We start from the raw sequence: 19,980 nt of genomic DNA on the forward strand, positions 1-19,980 counted from the left end.
ATTCACTTGCATTTACTGTGTAGGAGCAGAAACTACTAGTTATTCTGTAGCTCTCATGGACTAGTAGTAGACTGTGGCTGTAAAACACTGAGAACATTAAACAAAATCTTACAATCTCCATGCGTACCTTGAACTGCTATCATGAAAACTAATCAGAAGCTGGGTTTCTGACATTTTAAAATTGCACACTAATTGTCCTTCCAAGTTTTAACACTTTGTGCCTATTATCCTCACTGTGGCAAAGTTCCTTTAGTCAAACTGTCTGTGCTATTGATGTTTAGTAGAATTTTTCGCTGGAAAAGTGAGAAAAACACCGAACAAAAAAACCCTCCTTCACATGGTTTTGTAAGAGCAAACTACATATTAGGAATTTTTGAACGATAAAGTGAGACTGAAATAACCTTTTTTTTTTTGTCAGTTTCTTCCTTTTTATATTTGAGTTGTTCCAAAACTGTGTGGAAGATCACTTACCTGGACTGTAACAGTATAAAAGGTCTTTAACCTGTTTGTGGGTCTTCATCTTAACTTGCGTGGTGAAAAAAAAAGCAGCCTTATACTGAATGTTTAATTAGCATTTGACGTAAACACTTACAGTAACCTATAAGGAAAACTTCCAGCATCTCATGCCAGCACGTTTAAAATGCTGATGGGGACTGCTAAGCTTTCGATATGGTAGAACACACTTAACTGTTCTCTACAATCATTTCTAAATGAGTCTTGATGCCTGAACAACAGGAGAGGAAACAAGTTTAAAAAAATGTTTACGTGGAAAATACAAATATCAGGGTCTTTTCCTGGTAACAGTCATTCCTTTCAAGGTTGTCAATGTCCCAGAGTTTTTCTCCCTGACACAGACCATCAGAGATTCAGAAGCGACATTTCTGTTCTTTGTGGAACTTGAGCACTGTGTCTCCTTCCTGCTGGTCTGGCAGTTCAGCTCTCCACAAAGCCCAGGCTTCCCAGACCTCCCAAGCCTACAGGAACACAAAGCAAATAAAGAATCCTAACCTTCGGTTACAGATCTCCCTTGTGGCTTTCCGCGTTCAACCTCCTCCGTGACAGGCAGCCTCCCTCGGAAGCAGGAGTTAAACTCTCTCCAGGATATTTCAGTTTCCTCTCTCATCTTGTTTCTAGGGTACGACAGGGATGACCCTGCTTACAAACACTTTCTCTACCGAAACAGGAGTTTGCTTGCTTCTTCTACATCATTTTCCTGAAGAACTGAAAGACTAAGCACAAGATCTTTGGTCTGTGTAACACGGCACTATGTTACAGACAAGGCAGTATGTACTTAGCCATCGACAGGCAGACAGAGCGCATGGAAAAAACAAACCTTTAAGGTAGCAGCATTGAGGACTTTGAAACCATATTTTTATTTCAAAACTCAAGTATGTGATACTATACAGTACAATACCAGCACACTTGTGCAAAATCTTACAGTATTACAAATTTAAATATGATACACAAAAATAGTGCCCTTTTAAAATTCCTTTTACTAGAAACATCTGTGCTGTGCAGGAAAACAATAAACGTGTCCTGTTAAAGCAGAAAAATAAATATTGCACGTCAAGAAAACTATTTCAGTGTTAATAGCATAAATAATAGATCTATTTCTTGTTATCTGATGTGATCTTTGAACACAGAAGAGGTTGGAGGTTTTTTCCAGATGAAGCAAACTAATATTGAACAGATAAAATTACATTTAGAATAGTCTTTGAGCTCAATCTAGTTTCCTATTAGAAAAAGGTGTCTTCATTAACTAACTGAAAAATATAAGCAAAAATATTTAATGTGCTGTTAGTCATTGTGGTTCATTATTTTTAGTGGGCAGTTTGCTCAAAGTAGTTATAAAAAGAACAACCATATTTTTTTAAATAAACTTTATCTTCGTCTTTTCACCCTCATTATAATCTCTTGCCTCTTTCAGTCCATTCCCCACAACAATTAATAACTTTGTGGCGAAATTATACTTGCCTTAGACACGCAAGTAGTTCAGTTCAAATCAGTACAACTAGTTATGGAAATCTGCCTTTGTGCACTAAGTCCAAAAAAGCCAGTGTGCTGAGTTTGGAGAGAGGATGGAGACCTCGTTCACCCACTGACCCCTTAGCACATGCTTAACATGAAGCAGTTCAGGAGTCCTATTGATATCAGTTAACTTTCTACATGGACTTCAAATAAGGTGTTGGACCCACGTCAGTGCAGATGTAAACAAGAACAAATTAATTTGATTATAGATATTGTTAATTGTTTTTCCTCAGTGCAGTCCAACATTTCCACAATCATATAATCAAATATGTGGCCATAATTTTTGGCATAGAGGATTCTGAATCTTCAGAACTATCTACCTTCAATTTTTATTGCCTTATTATCAATGCTATCTGTAAAGAATATTAAGTTAGACAATTTTAATAAAGATGTATTCAAAGAGCAACTGACAAGTTTCTTCAAATACTGAAAAAGTATGTGAAATATCACAGTAGTTCTTCATAGTCAGATATTCTAACTGAACCAAACAGATTAAGTAATTTGCAAGAAACCTTCTGTCTTATTCTTTACCAATTACAATTTTAGACCAAATGACACTTTCCCATTATCCTTTTTGAACTTCCTTAAGCACACTATTCCTCAACAATGTATATCTTAAAATAAAAAACAGACCTCCCAACTGCTTCTAGACTTCCCCCCATCAAAAAAAAATAAAAATGGTGGTGGTCTGCTTATTTATTTATTCTTTTCTTTCTCCATATAAATGTCTCTTAAGAAACATGTGGCTAAAGATGTAAGAAACAAAATTCACCAGCAGAACATTTGTTACTAGTGCCAGGTACGTGAACTAAATTTCTGGCTGAGTTAGAAACCTGTTTTCTTTGATAGTCAGCTTGAGGTTCAGTGTTTACACCAAAAGTAACGATGATGATACTGACCACATCTGAACTGAACTTACAGTACTGCATAACATACTTGTCCTTCAGTTGGTATACAGACCTGCTAATCAGTCAGAAAATGCCAGAAGAATGCAAAACACAAGTGCAATCCAGTGTCACACTGATTTTGGTATCGTGGTTAGATTCAAGCATGTAGCTATGAAAAGACAAACATAGTTCACCTTCAATCAGAAGTGATATTCAGCAGGTCCATATGGTATACCTTAAGTGACATACATTTTGGTCTCAGCCCTAGGTGCTGTGGTTTTTTACAGATAATGGCTTCACCATTTTGAAACTGCTTGTCTAAAAATTTCAGGCTTTGGCATTCTTGTGTAAGAACTCACAACTCCTAAGTAGGCAGAAGTTGTTAAAAAATCTGGGCAAGAGATTAATCTATCATGACCTGGTAGTTTAGCTTTGAAAGCGTATCAGAACAGTTATATACTTGGCATCAGATTCTGAAAATGAACTACTAAAACCATGCAGTGACCTCTTCCAAGTCCTCACTGCTTTCATGTCCTGATTCACCTAGGCACTGGCAGGGTTTTGACTGCACACAGAACTGTGTTCCTAGTGCAGGTCCCAAAGAATATCTATTCCAGTACTAGCACTAGGGTAGAGTCCACTTAGTGTGATCGCTTCTACACACAGGTTTGAAGGCGCTTTTTTTCTCTCTTTTCTCTTTTTAAAGGAAGAATTGAAGGTTGCTTCCCATATCCAAGACTGCTGTAGTTTGGGCTTGGGCAACACATCTAATCTGCCAGGCAGCAACTACTTTTTGCTGTAACCAGGAGTGGCTCTGAGTGGCATACACAAATTTTGGTAAAGCATGTCTCTGATATGCTGGAATTTCCTAGATTAACTGACTGTGCCATCTAGACCTCATTTTAGGTTTTGGTGTATATCCCATTTTAAAAAACTGGTGGTCCCATTCCTAAAGTAAATTTAAAACACATTTATGCATGTACTTAGTATTCCATTTAAATAATCATACAGATAAATCCTCTTATAAAATTAATTTATCAGCAAGGCATTTGGTCTGATAATATAATTCTAACCTTCCATAGAAGAGCTTCTATTTCTAGCTAATAATGAATAAGGAAATTACTTAGACTTTTAAAACCCAAAGGACTTAAATGCCATTAGTACTTCAACAATTACCAGTAAATTCAAGAAATGCAAAGTAAAGCACTAACTGCAAATGCAGGTTTTCAAAATAATAGCAGAGATGCCAATGTCCTGGGCAAATCATTCCTTTAAATGTCTTGCTGGTTGCCGATTACTACCACAACCTTATCATAATTCTGTATTACTTTATTTGTATCAGTCATTTACACTGAGAGGACAGACAGGATTCTTTATCAGATTGTCATTTTGGCAAGGTATGTTCACACGGTATCCCCAAACCTGACAGCATGGAGTAACTCACTTGTCTAACAGATCACATTTAACAACCAATAAGGATGACTAAGCACTACCTTTAACAACTGTGTTCTAACAGGTGTACTTGCTCAGGTACCATAAACACATGGCCGTTCCTTTATTATTCAGTGCGTTGCTCCTGTTGAAATCCTGAGTTCCACCAGGAATATTGATGGGCAGCAGAACAGCTGGCCTTCCCTTCAGGTCCCTCTGATTTTTCATCACAGGAGTTGTATGAATGGTAGAGTCCCAACACCACAGCAAAAATGGTAATCGCAGCCACTACAAGCCATACCACATTCCAGTGTTTACACAGTTTGGGGTACAGTATATGTAAATAATTAATGATGACTTCAAGTCTGCTGTAAAATTAAAAGAAAACTGTTATATATTAATCATATGCAAATTCAGTATCTTAAGCTTTTCAATTTGAGAAGTTTCATAGATGTATGGTGCACCATCTTTCTTCCAAATACAAATACCCTGTCAAGAAGAATCAGACTGTTAAGTTCTTTCAAGAAGAGCTGTATGCTCAGGTATGGGTAATATTCACTGAAGACTGTAAAACTTGACTTCTATTTCTCCCACTTGTCAACTGGCAAATCTCAGAGCTTGATATGATGTCAAATTCTGCACTGTTGACATCTTGCTCAACTAAACTAAACATCAGAACTTTGTAAACATTTCTTCCTAAGAGCTTTGTGACTAGCGAGATGGCTGCCCTTCTGAACATGTCTGAAATCTCAAGTTAACAGAGGTTTATAACCAGAATGGTTATGGAATGGAAATTAATTCTCCTGGATCAGGTAAGGATCCCTACATCCCTACCTTAGATTGGATTGAACATATTACTTGCTTTGGCCAGCATTCAATTCCTCTCTGGTGCAAAAGTCTCTTTGCTTTTAAAATGTAGGAAATTGCAGGTATATTGAATTGAGTGTGGAACCCCTGAGGAGACTCAGTAATTAGCTCCAAGAAAAGTTGAAAATTTCAGAAAAGTTTTCCAGTTTGGCATCAAATGCTTCAGGTAAGGCAATGAGCAGATGATTCAAAAGCCCAGTATAGACAAAGAGCACTGGGTACAGATGAATGCAATAGACATGCCACTGGTAAAAGGCAGGAACTGCAGCCCAGTGCTGTTCTGCTGCATCTACACAGCTTCCAGAGGGAGCAAGCACCTGCCTTTCCAAGTCAGAGCAAGTCCAGCATAGCTGTGGAGTTTGTCTTAATCTGCATTCACCTTGTAGATGTACTGGAAGACTCCCCTGTGAAGGCCGTTTGGGAATGACATATGGCACAAATATGGCCATCAGATTCCTGAAATACAACTTTCACGAGACAATGTATGTCTTCTGAGAGATACATTCTGGCATCTAAAGAACTTCTGTGGAATATTTTTTACCTCAAATCAAACCCAAACCCCATAAGGGTGAAGCTTCTTGATGTCAACATACAATTTTAGTTGAAATAGAAAGAAATATTTTTGCATTTTGCAACTATGTTCTCGTGAAATATGCCTTTCTGTGAAAATACTGTTATTTCAAGTATGCTTCCTTAGACTGGAAGAAAACATGTCAAGACAATAGTATAAAACACTTGGTTGGGTACCGTGAATAGAAAAAAGTGGCTCCTCTTGTATGGACATATTACACCACCGTCTCACCTGCTTTTCAGGTTTTTTATTTCATCTTCATTTTCACTTTCTTCATGTTCATCATGACTTTCTTTTGGTGTCTCTTCATCTTCTTCCTTCAGTTCCTGAAGTTCTTTGGTTTTCTTTAAGCCTTCCTGATATCTTTAACACAAAACCCAATTTTCTTAGTCTAGCACATTGTATAAACCTGTTCGTATGTATGAAAAATTAGATTTATGGATTGTTACGTGCAATAAAACACAAGTAGCAGTGTTGCAGCACTTGGACAAGAGTTAAAATTAGCTAAAGACAGTAAGTATGGCAGCCACCCTTCCTTAATAGAGGATTATATTAGCTCTGTTACCAAACTTATCATCATGAAAAGGAGGTGACAGTCCTCAGGAAAGTACAACATTTTTCTGTTGTAAAGGAGTTGGTAAATATTTCTCTATTATTTTTCAATCATTTTGAACACCCTCTAGATTTTTTTTCCTGGAGAATAAATGCAAATCAATGCTAAAGATAGAAAGCTTGTTGGATTCTGCAGGAGAGGATGAAAATTTTTGTCTCCCTCTTCACATAGTACAAGGTTCTTTGAACAGACCCAAAGCTGTTAACTGCCCCAAAACATGCTACGTAAAGCACTTTGTGACACAAACAACACGAGTTTACTCCAAGAGTTGATACTTACTCTTTACTCATTTTTATGTATGCCTTTCAGAAGAAATATTTTATAAAGTTGTTTTGGATTATCCTGTCATGAATCTCTGAACGCTATTGACATAAGAACACCCACCCAGCGCAGAATCTCTGATGTAACCACTCTCCCATGGCCTGGCTAACATTAAGAAAGGATGAAAGCCAGCAGCTACAATGCACATACAAGGAGGGAAGCTCGCTCGCATTGTTTCCCATATTGCTTCAATTACAACCATCTTCTAGGAGCTCATATCGATTATGTCACTCATTTTGCATTTAAAATTACATTATAAAAACGTATGTACTCATCTGGTAGCACAGGTAATTTACAGATTTAGTTCATATAAAATATTCCCACCCTTTGTTATATGCTTCCTCTTCTATCTTGGCTCTAGTTTCAGGACTGATCTCTTCCAACCCACTCTGTGTCAGCACTGAAGCAGGGGTTTCACACTCAGGCTCTCCATTAGTCTTTCCACTGCCAAGACAAAAGAAACAGAGAAATAGAAAATAACATCACTGAAATGTATATGGAGTATACTACTGAACAAGAACAATCACACATAATGTTGCGATTCCTGATTTTTCTTCTTTAATGTATGTCAAAGAAATGAAATGTCCTTCAAAACAGAAAAAGTTAAACACTAAGCAAAATTTTAGTTTCAGAATGTTGAGTCTTCAGAATCTAAGAACAGTAATTAATATGTTTCTAAGGTATTAAAGCTTGCCATTTGTTTCTTCTTTAAAAAAGAAATGAAACAAGAATTTGTTTCCTGGCTTATTCATGGCATTCATTTGCTATTCTTGATAACATTTCCCTCAACTTTCTGAAAATCACCTTAGAAATTGTAGCCTGCTACATCAGTGGAAAATAACAGAAATAATACCAAATAATAATTTAAGAACAAAAATGTTCTTATTTGTCTTTTAGTACTCCCCTCTGCTGACTTTATATGCTGCACTGATGCACAGTTTAAAAAAATACAAACACATACATAGCTTTTGTCACTAAAACTTTCCTTAAGTAAAAGCTTTGAGCATTTAGCCAAAAGATAAGCCTTGTATATTGCTCTCTTTCTGCAGTGCTCACCCGTCCTTTTTTATTTAAGTCTGGGACAAAGAGTTGAAGTGAGTCAGACATGAATTAGCAAATTATCAAAGTCAAGGTTTGATAAGATCAACAGTGGATCCCATTTCAACTTCTAGAATCTAACCCTTTTTGCAGGCCTTATTTTTCTGGCACTAAACCCAATGGCAGAATACTTCACCCTATTGACACCATCTCCGGGCAATGGGTTTTCTCTCAAGAAGTCAAATTAACAGTAGACATTATTTTCACTTGGACTCTAAACAAATCATGTGTATATGCTCGAATGCTTAAATATACAAAACTGCTGAACCATGCAATTTCACACTAATACAGCAGCTGGCCCATGCATGCATACTTATGCTCAAACTTGAATTTCAAGTTCTATTTCTGTTATTTGATGATTTGTTTTCTTAAGATCCAGTAAGAAATATTGATAAGGATTTGGTTTGTTTGGTTTGGTTTTCCGTAGGGTTTCAAAAGATGATCTAAATCTTGCAGAGTTCTGTTGAATTGTAACCACTAGTGCCACAGTTCACCATTTTTGTTTTCCAAATTGTTGCATGTTTTCACTCTTAGTAAAGCACAGAGATAAAAGATAAATTTTGTCCTGCCCTAGCACTAATCTAAAATATGTGAAATTCAATATCCTGTACTGATGCAACATCTTATTTTAAAGCTTTTAATTTGCATGTTTAAAGCATCCTAACAATCTTTAATTTAAATTGGTATTGAAGATATTTTATTGTGATATTGTAAACTGTCTAAGTGACCAAAATAGTATTAGTAGTAACAATAACAAAAAACAATGTGATGTTTTAGTAAGTTTTACTTCTGAAACATCAACAAGCAACTTCCTTAGAATGTGCAGCATTTCCTGACAGAGGTAAGTATTTGGAAAAGTGCATGACAATTTGTTTTTTTGCTTTCTAGGCTGATTATACGTATGAATAAATGATACACACACATGGATTTGCAAATGCAACAGTACCTGTATGCATAATGGCAACTGTTTACAAAGACCTTGTAGAACAGTTTGAGTATGTCTTCTATTCTCATTCCAGTCTCACATGTTTTCATACTGTCCACCTTTGTATTCTATTAGTGCATTTCAATAACTTGTATAAAATTAAGTTACATGTCTACATGAATTTCAACTGGAAGAACTTAAAAGTTCTTTCTAGAAATGTGTAGATGCACATGTTTTCCACCAGAGCGATTCTTTGCTTTCCTTGTTCCTGTACCTATTATTTTGATCTGAAAGTAGTACTACTTAAAACCATGGAATGACTCATGGAATATTACAGAAAACGGATAACAAAAGCACACCTTAAACCAGACAGGACATCTAGACTAATAGTAAGTAATACAGAGTCAAAAGGGCAAATGTTTTAATGAAAAATATTTTTGCAATTTATAGGTACTAGAAAAATACAGATATTGAGGTATTTGCTTGTTATTAGGCTAAAAAAACCCCCTTGTCTTTCATATGTCTATTTTTTCATTTTAAAATGCAAACCTCTCTGACTGTTATAACTAGTCTCTGGTTGTTAAAACTAAAAACTCAAACCTAATGCTTTAAGTTAGCTGAATGTTCAAGTCATTTTATTCTAAAAATGAATCACTACTCTATTTAATCATTGTTTTGACTCCTGCAAAATTTTTATACTATTATGATAAATTATACTTTTGAATTTTGTATACTTATGTTTATTCATATAAATTAAAAAACCTACATTAAAAACCGGGATATCACAAGTATTTCAAAATACAATTCTTACCAGCTGGCCACATGTTGAAGAGTGAAAGAAGCAAGTAAAATTGAAAAGACATAGTAAAATAGAGTTACCAGATCATGAATCTGCCTAAGCCATAATTGTGTCCCTGATTTTAATATCTTATACCTTGGTATAACTTCTGTTAGGAAAGACAGAAATTATATAATTTTCATTTCATACTAGGATTTAATAGGTATGAGATGACCTAGAGAAAACTCACTTTTCTAAAAGTGCTGGCAGAACAGGAGTAGATGTTAGATTGCTCCTTCCATTACTAGGTGATTCAGACTGTAAGTGAAAAACATCAATAAAAGTTACATCCATAAATTAATTTCAAATGAGTTTTCAGTAAAATGACAAAGTCAATGTGCTGCTTAGGCTTTCTTGGCACACCCATGAGCAAGGTGTCTTTAATATGGAGCTTCCCACTAATCACAGAAAACAATGGACTTCTACACTAAGAATTTTCTGTGCCATTCCCTTCTACCCTGCTTATTTTTTCCAAGTCTTTCTTCTTCATATATTGATCACTGAACAGTAAAATTACTTTACTGCTTCTTTCCATATTATCCTAGCAATGTTAATTTGTTAGCTGAGTTTTCAATGGAAAATTTTGAACAACAAAAAAAATCGTAATACATCAAGGTAAACAAACACACTTGGTTCCTGAAACAATTGACTCTGAGTACTAAATTGTACACAGATTGTTTTCTTAAAACTAAAATGGATTTAGCTTCTCAGCAAAACCCCTCATTTCTGAAGGCCCAGGTCCCTTACACAACAGGAATTACCTCTGTCCATCCCCTTCACTAGGATGGAGCCAAAACAAGTTAAACCAATGAAAGGGCTTACATTATTTAGGAAGTATGGCCTGGCCCTATACAAAAGTGGTTTAGACAAAAAGCTGTATCTTTAAAATGTGGGTTTTACTTACCAGGGATGGCATTGAAGGTATAGGTGAAGCGGCTGGTGACTGACCAGGAATGTTTAAGGAGTTAAATTTAGGAACAACAGCAACACTGACTCTCCTCCGAGGCAGATTCTGTGAGAAACAACATTTTTTTTTCCTGTCATACAACAAGATAGACCGAGGAAAAATTCTCCAAGTTAACAGGTGTGGCAAAGATGTAGGTTAATGTCCCTTGGGGGAAAGGGGAGTTGGAAGCAAAATTAAGATAAATGGCTGTTAGGGCTTTGGTTTTCCCTTCAATTTCCTCTAGTACTGCCTGGTATGGTAAGTGCTTAGTGTGAAAGGAGGTGCTGTACAGGGATGCTACTCTTTTTCCCTCCACAATGAAAGCCCAATGGTGTAAGTCACACCACAGCTATGTTCTGAGTTGATACTGTCAGTTCTTATCAGAATCTATTATCTTTGGTTAAATCAGATGTATAATGATAGTGGGAAAAGTGCCAGTGTCACAATCACCGGAAAATAATGAAGTGACAAATGAAACTCTTTGCTTGCTGTGTACCCATTATGATATACTGTACCCACTATGATATATTATTTCTAAACCTACAAATTATAATTTACAGAAACAGTAACATCCCTTCCCTCCGGAAAAAAATAGAGCCTTCTCCCCCACCCTTGAGTTATTAGATATCTATCTAGCATCATGAGATTTCCCAAATATTGTCATTATTGCACAGTCATACTTAATCATGTATCCAAAATTACAAAGCACTTGCACTGAATTACATGAATAATATTTAGAATGTACCAGCACTACGTTTTGAACACAGCCTATAAAAGTGAGGGCATGTAGACAAAAATTTCACTACATAAAAATGTTCACTTCATTTTCATTAGATTGTAGAAATACCTTTCCAACAGTAAGAGACATGGATCTAGATGAACGAGGTACTCCATCTTCTGCATAAAAACAGTAGATAAAGAACAGTCTTAGACTACATGAGTATTGATAAATGATATTAATAGAGCCCTTGCTTCTAGTTCAAACTCAGATACAGTATATTTATACAAGGTCTGTAGACACTGCATATTTATTTGTCATCTGTCATACAGTTCTGGTCTCAATTACACCCACAATTTGAAATAATTTCAAGAAATTGAACCATTGCTATCATTACTGAGGTCAGGCAACCCATATACAAGTTTTTGCAAAGGAAAATACTTGTGTGTCAGTTTCCAGCAAACTAGGACAGAAAAGGTTGCAAAAGGTATTTTTAATAATGAAACTTTGCCATCATCTCTCACTGAAAAGGCCTTTGCATTAAAACTGCAAACATCGTGTATGTGCAAGAGGCCAATGAACATGTCATTGGATCTCATCAGCATTTGGTAAGTGACAGTGATTTTAAATTACTGTACTACAGCATTAAGTATGGCTTCTATGAAATATTTTAACTGTTCTATCTATAACTTTCTGAAATTTACTCCCGTAGATCAGAACTTCATGAATAGGTTTCCTTATACTTCACTTTTTTTAGCATTAATAGCACCAACACCTCTCTGTATAGAGGCAAGACAAACCCCTTAATTTTTTAAAATTTTTTTTTTTTTTACCAGATGCACCATAGCTTCTGCTAGAATTCTGATTGGCAAGTTTCTTGAACTCCATTAGTTCAGCATGATCCTTCTCATATGTTCTTTTCAGATTTTCCACATACTGCATCATCACTTCTGTTGCCTTTGACATACGCTTCTCCTAAGGAAGAAAAGAGGGGAATGCTCAGGTCACCTTTACAGCTCTCAAACTAATCATTTGCCTCTATGTGTATGCTCCCCATCAGGGATAATTTGGAATAGTCCTTCTTAAAGAAATATTGGTACCTCCATGACTGAAAACTCCTAAACTATTTAGAACACAAATGCACGTGCATTCATATATGTCCACAGAATGTCATGATTGTTTTGTCACATACAGTCTTCCTGTTATTAGTTATGTGGTATGCATACATTTGTTCTCAAACCCTCAAAGGTATTAGTCACTGGCATCACTCTAGTTACTTCAGTGGGCAGAGGGAACAGTCTGGGAGGGTATTGCTGTGTTATCACTTATACTCTATAGTTGTCTGACTCAGCTATTGCCAAAGGCAGGTGACTGACCTAGATGAGGTTTTGGCCCAGAAAAGTCTTATTCATGCTGCACTGATTTTAAGTTTCTCGTGATGCAGAGAATAATAAGAATAATGAATAATCTAGATGCTCCTACTGTACCCATGTTGAATAGCTTCATGGGTAACCTTCAGTTTGAATTTCTACTTCCGGACTGAAATAGTGTCTTATCTGACACTACAATAAATGTCCTTAATCTGTCAAAATGGCAAATCAAATTCAAAGGACTAACATAACCTCCACCTATGGCTGAAAAAGAGAGCGAACACGTGCAGCCAGGATACATGTCAGACACGTGGCTGTTCTTACCTGGCGAACAGCTCCAACCATCTCAGCACGACTAGACAGTCTAGCAGCTAAACGACGCAGAACAGCAATATCCTCCAATAGTTTCTGGTAGGCTTCTCGGTGTTCATAGTGATGCCATAAGTGAGCTGAAGACTGAAATGAAAATACATAAGCTTTATTGTCATGTCTTGTCACTTTTAGTTCAGATGAAGTGGCCTGAGCCACAGAAGTGGGGGAGCAACGCGAGGCAGAACTACCCATGGACAAATTAGCCCCAGAGGAGTGCCATCACCACCACCACAGGTAACCTCGAGAGAGCTGCTGCCCTGGCTCAGAACGGTGCTTCACTGCACACTGCAGGCACACCTTGCAAGGAGTTAAAGAGGGCTAAGCACACTTGCAACATTTTACCTTTTGAAATTAATGGTGAATCATGCCTCACTACCTGTGAACTTTACAAATTTAAAGCGCAGTTTGGGGACTGAATATACAATAGGTATAAGCAAGCATAGCCACATATATTTCAAAGGCGTGTGCACTTTTTTCAGAAAAAGAATTACTGTTGTTTTCTTACCGTAATGGCTGTTTTAAAGCTTTCCAGTTCCTTCTCAGCATTCTCTTCGGTAAGATTTCTCTCCCTCTCTGCTTGGTTAATTCTAGATTCCAAGGTATAACTATCATTTCTAAAGGCCAAGGAAAGCTGTACAAATACATTCTGTTTGGATTGAGAAAAAGCATTTTAAAGTAAGTGTCACAGTAATGTGATTTCCAATAACAACTTATGAATAAGGTATATGTTTAAGAAACTTTGGTGCTTAAGTAAGTATTGAAACAGGAAATTGAAAATATTTTAAAAGTTCAATTATTTAAAAAAATCACTTCTCTTTACTTCCTCTAAAACATGAACAAATGTGTTGCTGCCTCTTTCCCTGAATGTTTTTCTGGGAGATAGTAGAGCAGAGACACCATGAAGGAAGTAGCCTACCAGAAGTACCAGAATCACAATGGATCTGTTTTCTAACTGGACTTCCTCCAAGGGTCCCCAAGGTTTTTAAACAGATAGTGAGTGCAGAGGAAGTCCAGGGATGAGCTCACCATTCGCACTGTTTTACCTAAGGGATAAACACCTACCACTGAAGCCAGCAAAAGATTAAGCGCAAACATTTTTATTCTCTTCCACCATGCTTTTAAACATTATTTCTTTCTTTATCTGATGCATTATTTCTTAGGATTGATACTTTGCAAAGCACAAGGCACTGACAGTTCCGTTAGACTGGAGCTATGTAAATGAAGATCTTTTTCTTGACTGGTATGTGAAAAAAAGGAAGAAACAAAGCTAGCAAGCTGAAGAGCAACCTACAAAATAATTACTGCCTTGAACTGAAAAAGTAAAAATCATGGAAACTAACTGCATAATAGCATCAAAAACTGCCCCAAAGCTTTTATTGGCCAATACAACAATGCAAATTAACTCATTTAATTTCTGGTCTCATTTAATCTCTGTTTAAGTATATGATAACGATTTCCAGAATGAATGTGTATTTTCTTACAAAGAATGCACAAACAAGTGTTTTGCCTGTTGCTACTCTCAGTTTTTTTACAGTTTATATTGCCTGGGACAATTGCCCATATTTTATAAAACTGTCATTTTGATTGAGTTCTGTTTGGCTTTTTTCTGAGAAATATTTTTTGGGGAAAAAAAAATCCCATTACTTGGTTCTAATAACCACCCTTAGACTTACAGTAACCACTTAAAATTGAGGCATATGTCTAAAATAATGAGTTTAAGGACATACTTACCTCAACTTCTTTTTCAGTAAGTGGAGGGGAGCTAGAAATAAAAGCAGAAAATCCACCTTTTAATTAGTTTTGTCTCTGAAAACAAAGCTATTGGAGTATTTAATTGAAAAGAACAACAGAAGGCATCCTCCCCTTAAGTATTTTATGGTTTCTTTTGCTGAAACCAGTATTTAATTAGTCCAGTTGTACTTGTTATGGCAAAACCCCATGTGGTTTTTAAAATGCAACAGCACAGTATCACCTGAGCATTGGCAAAAACATACCAAAGTTTCTGGCAACTGCAAATACTCCTGTCTGCACTACATCGTGATAAATTGTGAGTACAAGAGCAAGACTGAATTTATCCTTTTGGAGCTGCAGGTGACAATACGCTGTATTTCAGATTATTATCTTTACCCATTTTCCTTTTGTTAACAGTTGAAATCTCATGATGGTGATCATAGATGGTCAGAATTCAAAAGCCAGCTCACTGTATACTGAACTATATACGTTCTGGTTGCTAACTTTGTTAGAAGTTAGCTAACGATGATTCTGACAAAATATATGTTTGAGTTTTATGAGTTTTCCACCACAAGAACGACTACTGACTGCACAAATTTCATAGAAAATTATTCAGTTTCATAGAATACTACAAAAGAAATAAGATAGACAACATTATATTGAAGGTCTCACTTAAAGGCAGTCATTCCATGGGTTTGAATTGACAGGTTCTTATTCCCTGTACTTGTTCCAAAACATCAGAGATCTATTCAGTTTAATGCAAGTCAATAGAGACAAGAAACATCTGAAAGAAACGACAGGAGTTGTATATACAAATTCTAGTGGATGCCAGTGATAGGAGTTGTGGTTGACAAAACTGTCATGCACTGTGCAGACACGATACTTTCAGAAAATGAAAATATTATCATAATATTACCATAATATACAGAAGATCTGTATATTATCTGATCCTCAAAGCCAGTTCAGCATTTATCTATTTTATACTTAGCTATGAAATTACATTTCTTTTCAGTATTTATTTACAATCACGCAATGATCTCTTAGACTTTCTTCACCTCATGCATTCATTTATAAATGTCATATAACAAGCAAGTCCCTCAACTAGGATTGCAAAATAAATTCAATTTCCCTGAAAAATCATCACCTGCAGAAAACCTGCAGAATTCTTGTATGCCCAAATTTTACCATTGGAAAGCATTATCTGGCCTGATTATTTGGGATGGGGGTGGGGGTTGGGGGTGTAGAGAAAGAAATACAAACATTTCCAACATGAATTTCTATCTGCAGCAACAATTCTGAAAACCAGCAGTGGACAGACTGGTGGAAAAATCTGCACAAAATGTACTTGGACCTTGCAAGTTAGATTTCAGACTTTTTATGTAGAACTTACAAACTAATTTTAGAGTTGGCCAGTTACTGGAAGTTGGTACACTCCTTGAAATTCTTCAGAAAATCTGTGTTGCACATTTTAAGATGCAGCAATTTCTCTACTTAAATGGACCCCCTACGAATGGAACTCCATAGAGTTCACTGCAAGCCATTAGTGTGCCTTCCCCCGGATGATGTCTTTCTACTTCTAATGAGCTTTTACCTTCCTGGAAGTGATTTGTGCACTCGCAGTTTTCGCAGCAATACATCAGGAATGCTGGGCATGACATCAGAGCTATTCTTTGTCTCTTCCTCTTCAGTGGGGGAAGGGAGAGGTGAAGGGCCTAAAGACGTTTTCAGATAAAAAACTTTTTATGTTACTTGAAAAGTCATGCATTAAGTATTAACAGTCAGCATCTCCGAGCCAAACAGGACCTTTTAGTCTAACTGTGTCCTTTTTAAAGTCAATGAGGCTTTCACCCTAACTCTGCTGGGAGCAAAAGTGAACAACAAGAAGAGGTCTCTCCCTTTGCCCAGACTGTGACTTCCTTTATTGCATATGGTGATACATCACTCATCTCTCCTTTACTGCTCATGTAAAGATCCCCTGTCCTCCTATTGAGCGGTGACAACAGAAGTAATCAGCACAACTGTCAGCCTTTATGGAGAAAGAGTGAAGTAATATGCACTCTGACAGTCTCTAATGACTGAAAAATAATTGTTGTATTAGTATTTTTCCTAGAATTCAAACTGCACCCAAATTCATTACTGGAACATCTAATTTAACATTTTGCATTGTGCTTTACCAGTACAGTTACATCATTTATGGAATATTTTAGCTTAGATTTTGTAATAGAGTGCTGTCATTTTCTAAGGCTTTAAATGCCACCTGCCAAGAAGAAGTCTTATATAATGTACTATACTACAGATTTTGTGCACCATTTATGGTGATGAATCTACAACATGCACTTGTTTGCACTGCACGGTCATTGAAACAGGACAGAAAGGTTTGAATTACATTCTCTACTTCTGCCACTTTCATAAGGACCAAGACATGGCTCAAACATATTTTTTTTAAATTCATATTACTTAGCTTTTAAATTTTATTTCATTTCATGTATAATAATTCCCTTATCTCCTTCTATCTTGCCAGAATTTCATGGACTCTCCGATAGGAAAGTCAGATTCCCCAGTCTGAATGTCAGACTTGGGAATATACAGCTCTCCTGTTCATTTGGAGTAACAAAATGATTCTTAGACTTGCAAAACAAATAGTGTGAAAAAGCTCAAATTTTGTAAATGTGGAGAACGTTAACATGAAAGACAGAAAAGAATGGGAGATTTTCAAGCTACATTTTAGTTCTGTGCATTTCCTTTATATTCAGAAATTACAGTACTTAAGAACACCCATGTGCATCCCCCTAAAAAGCCAGCCTGACACCACAGTGTCTCCAGATCTAACATACCCCACTTACCTAAACTTCTGTAGATGCTAAGTTGTATTTACCCAGATGATCACAATAACTTGGCATTGACAGCAAAATATGATGGAGCCAGTAGATTTGATTCGTAACAACAATAATGAAGTATCTGGCTACTTCCTATTGTTTAAGCAAAATTACTACTCCAGTTAAAAAGCACAGGGTGGCTTTTACAACAATGTAAGGAAGTAACTCTCCCTAACAAATGAACTAATTATTTGACCTCTCACTTGTTTTCCTTTCTGAGGACACAGAGCTGACGCTTAATGTTCTGGCTACCATTTAGATACGTTACTAGACTTTAAAAAGCTTGTGATGCTCATGAGATCTTGGTTGAAAAGCTGGATAAAACGCTTAGCTTGTCATAAAGTTTTCCTTAAAAGTTTCAAATTTGTCAAAATTATGTAACAGGCTGGTAAAATGGCAACTATTTTACACTTTCAAACAGAGCCTGCTAAATAATTTCTGAGAAATTATATATTAGCAGAGTGACAGGAATAATATTACCATATCTAAGAATCCAAAGATATAATCACTAGACAGAGGACAAGAAGTGTCTTTTAATCTTGTTTCATCCAGACAGAAGATGAGTCTGCACAGATAACATGACATGTAATATCTCAGCCATCTCCTTGTGTAACAGAAACTTTAAGGCCTTATGAAACAGTCCCAAAGCAAATCTATGAATTAGCAAAACAAACAGTATCAGGAAAAAGGGAAATTGAGTTTGGATCAAATCTTGGACAATCAGTTTCAGCTCCTTTCATACTAACCATCTCCATTTCAGTTAATGTGGCCTTAAAAACAGTCTGAACAAGTTCTGACTTCACTACTTCCAAACAAATATATAGTTTTGGTTTAAATATTTTCAATTGGTTGCTCAGCACTACTGCTATTTAGCTCTTCCAGTTGTTGAATTGTCCTCAGGATTGTATCTTTGCTCTTTATTTCTATTCTGAATCTTTTTAGATGCAGCCTCCAGGCATCAAACCTCATTTACTTGTGTTAGATTGGAAAAAACATTTTGTGCCAGATTTCTGTTTCCTCATTTATGTAGAGTTTTAAGCCTTTTTCTTATTAAAAATCATAGAAATTGAGCTAAACAAGCCCACTCACAGAATATGCAAGGCATATTTTTCCAATCCTTCAGTCACATTTATGTCTCTTCTCTGGCCTTACTCTTACCTATCCACATTGATGTAGAGCTGCAGACCAGAAGTTAACAAGCCAGTTCAATATTTGCCACACATATACTAAAACAAAAATGCAGGAATAATGCATTCCGTCTCTTATTTATACTTTCAAGGATCAAATTCAGCCTTGTGGCCACAATATCTTGCAGAGGTCACATCCATTCAATCCATCACTGCTGTAACTTTTTTTCAGAGTCACTGGAAGTTGAGACAGTCCTCCAGCTCTTAAGCTAGGCTCTGTTCCAGGTATGCATCTTTTTGTTTGGTTGCAACAACACCTACAATATCTTCTTGACTCAGATCATCAAGAAATTCAGGTACTTGCATTATCAGTCTCTCTTATTGATCATTTACTACCCTCTATGACTGTCTCATTACAACTACCATTGCAATTGAAGAAAAAGACTTTTTTTCTTCCTCCATAGTAGTCAATTATAAAAATTAGTGTATAACAAACATACACTCCTTCCAGCTTTTATGATACTGCACCTTTTTCCTGTTCAGCTGCTTCACTAAGTTCAGGAAGTTTAAGTCCAACTAAATTTTGATTTCTCATCAAAATATGCTCCTGTTAAGAAAAACAGTAACATTTTAAAGTAACTTAACTAGAAGTCTCAATTTAAATATTCTTGCCATGTGAACACTACATATAACATTAACTGTAGTTAATAAACATAATGGAAATATTTATATTGTTGTAGTCATATGGTACATTGCGTAGATACATGTACATTCACACACACACTTAAATATTAATATTACTCTTCAAATTTCATACATGCATTATTTAGAAGAATTCCTGGTTTTGCAAACAGAGATTTGCAACATGTGCCCCACTCTGCAACATGCTGAGTTTTGGTAAATGAGAGTTTTAGTAAATGACAGTGAAAAAAGTGTGATTTTGGGTAGAGACATAGTAATAAGTAAGTATCCCAGAAAGGCGAGAGAATTCAGAAATCGCATGAGACTTTGCTACTTTCACTTATTCAGCAGAAGTTACTCACACCAAAGCTTGGTATGCTTCAGCTGCAAGTTAATGCTTCACTGTTACTGTGCTCTGCCTCTCTTCCTTACAGGTAAAGAAGAATGTATTCTCAAGGATTAAACCTTGTTATCTTATTTCTCCTTCTATCATCTCCTTATTTTCTACTTTCATATTCTCGGACAGGTTTAAATTCACAAATGCCTGCTTTTGTTTATAAATAGATAAACCCCATTGAAG

At 36.2% G+C, this 19,980-nt stretch overlaps 1 protein-coding gene across 1 annotated transcript in view; it reads right to left on the bottom strand.

Annotated features, from left to right (window-relative positions):
- Positions 1-1,432: 1,432 nt before the first annotated feature.
- IRAG1 (inositol 1,4,5-triphosphate receptor associated 1) overlaps positions 1,433-19,980 on the bottom strand; it is a 93,644-nt gene continuing 75,096 nt past the window's right edge. The window contains exons 15-26 of the mRNA XM_074917843.1: positions 19,248-19,326; positions 16,308-16,428; positions 14,717-14,747; positions 13,491-13,631; positions 12,938-13,069; positions 12,077-12,218; positions 11,373-11,422; positions 10,484-10,591; positions 9,770-9,837; positions 7,043-7,162; positions 6,016-6,147; positions 1,433-4,714 (exon numbers count right to left, since the gene is read on the bottom strand). Of these exons, the coding sequence (XP_074773944.1) occupies positions 4,474-4,714; positions 6,016-6,147; positions 7,043-7,162; positions 9,770-9,837; positions 10,484-10,591; positions 11,373-11,422; positions 12,077-12,218; positions 12,938-13,069; positions 13,491-13,631; positions 14,717-14,747; positions 16,308-16,428; positions 19,248-19,326 (1,365 nt within the window). The 3' untranslated portion in view covers positions 1,433-4,473. The remainder of the gene's footprint in view (positions 4,715-6,015; positions 6,148-7,042; positions 7,163-9,769; positions 9,838-10,483; positions 10,592-11,372; positions 11,423-12,076; positions 12,219-12,937; positions 13,070-13,490; positions 13,632-14,716; positions 14,748-16,307; positions 16,429-19,247; positions 19,327-19,980) is intronic.

Source organism: Athene noctua, chromosome 14 (assembly GCF_965140245.1).
Source record: "Athene noctua chromosome 14, bAthNoc1.hap1.1, whole genome shotgun sequence".
Lineage (NCBI taxonomy): Eukaryota > Metazoa > Chordata > Aves > Strigiformes > Strigidae > Athene > Athene noctua.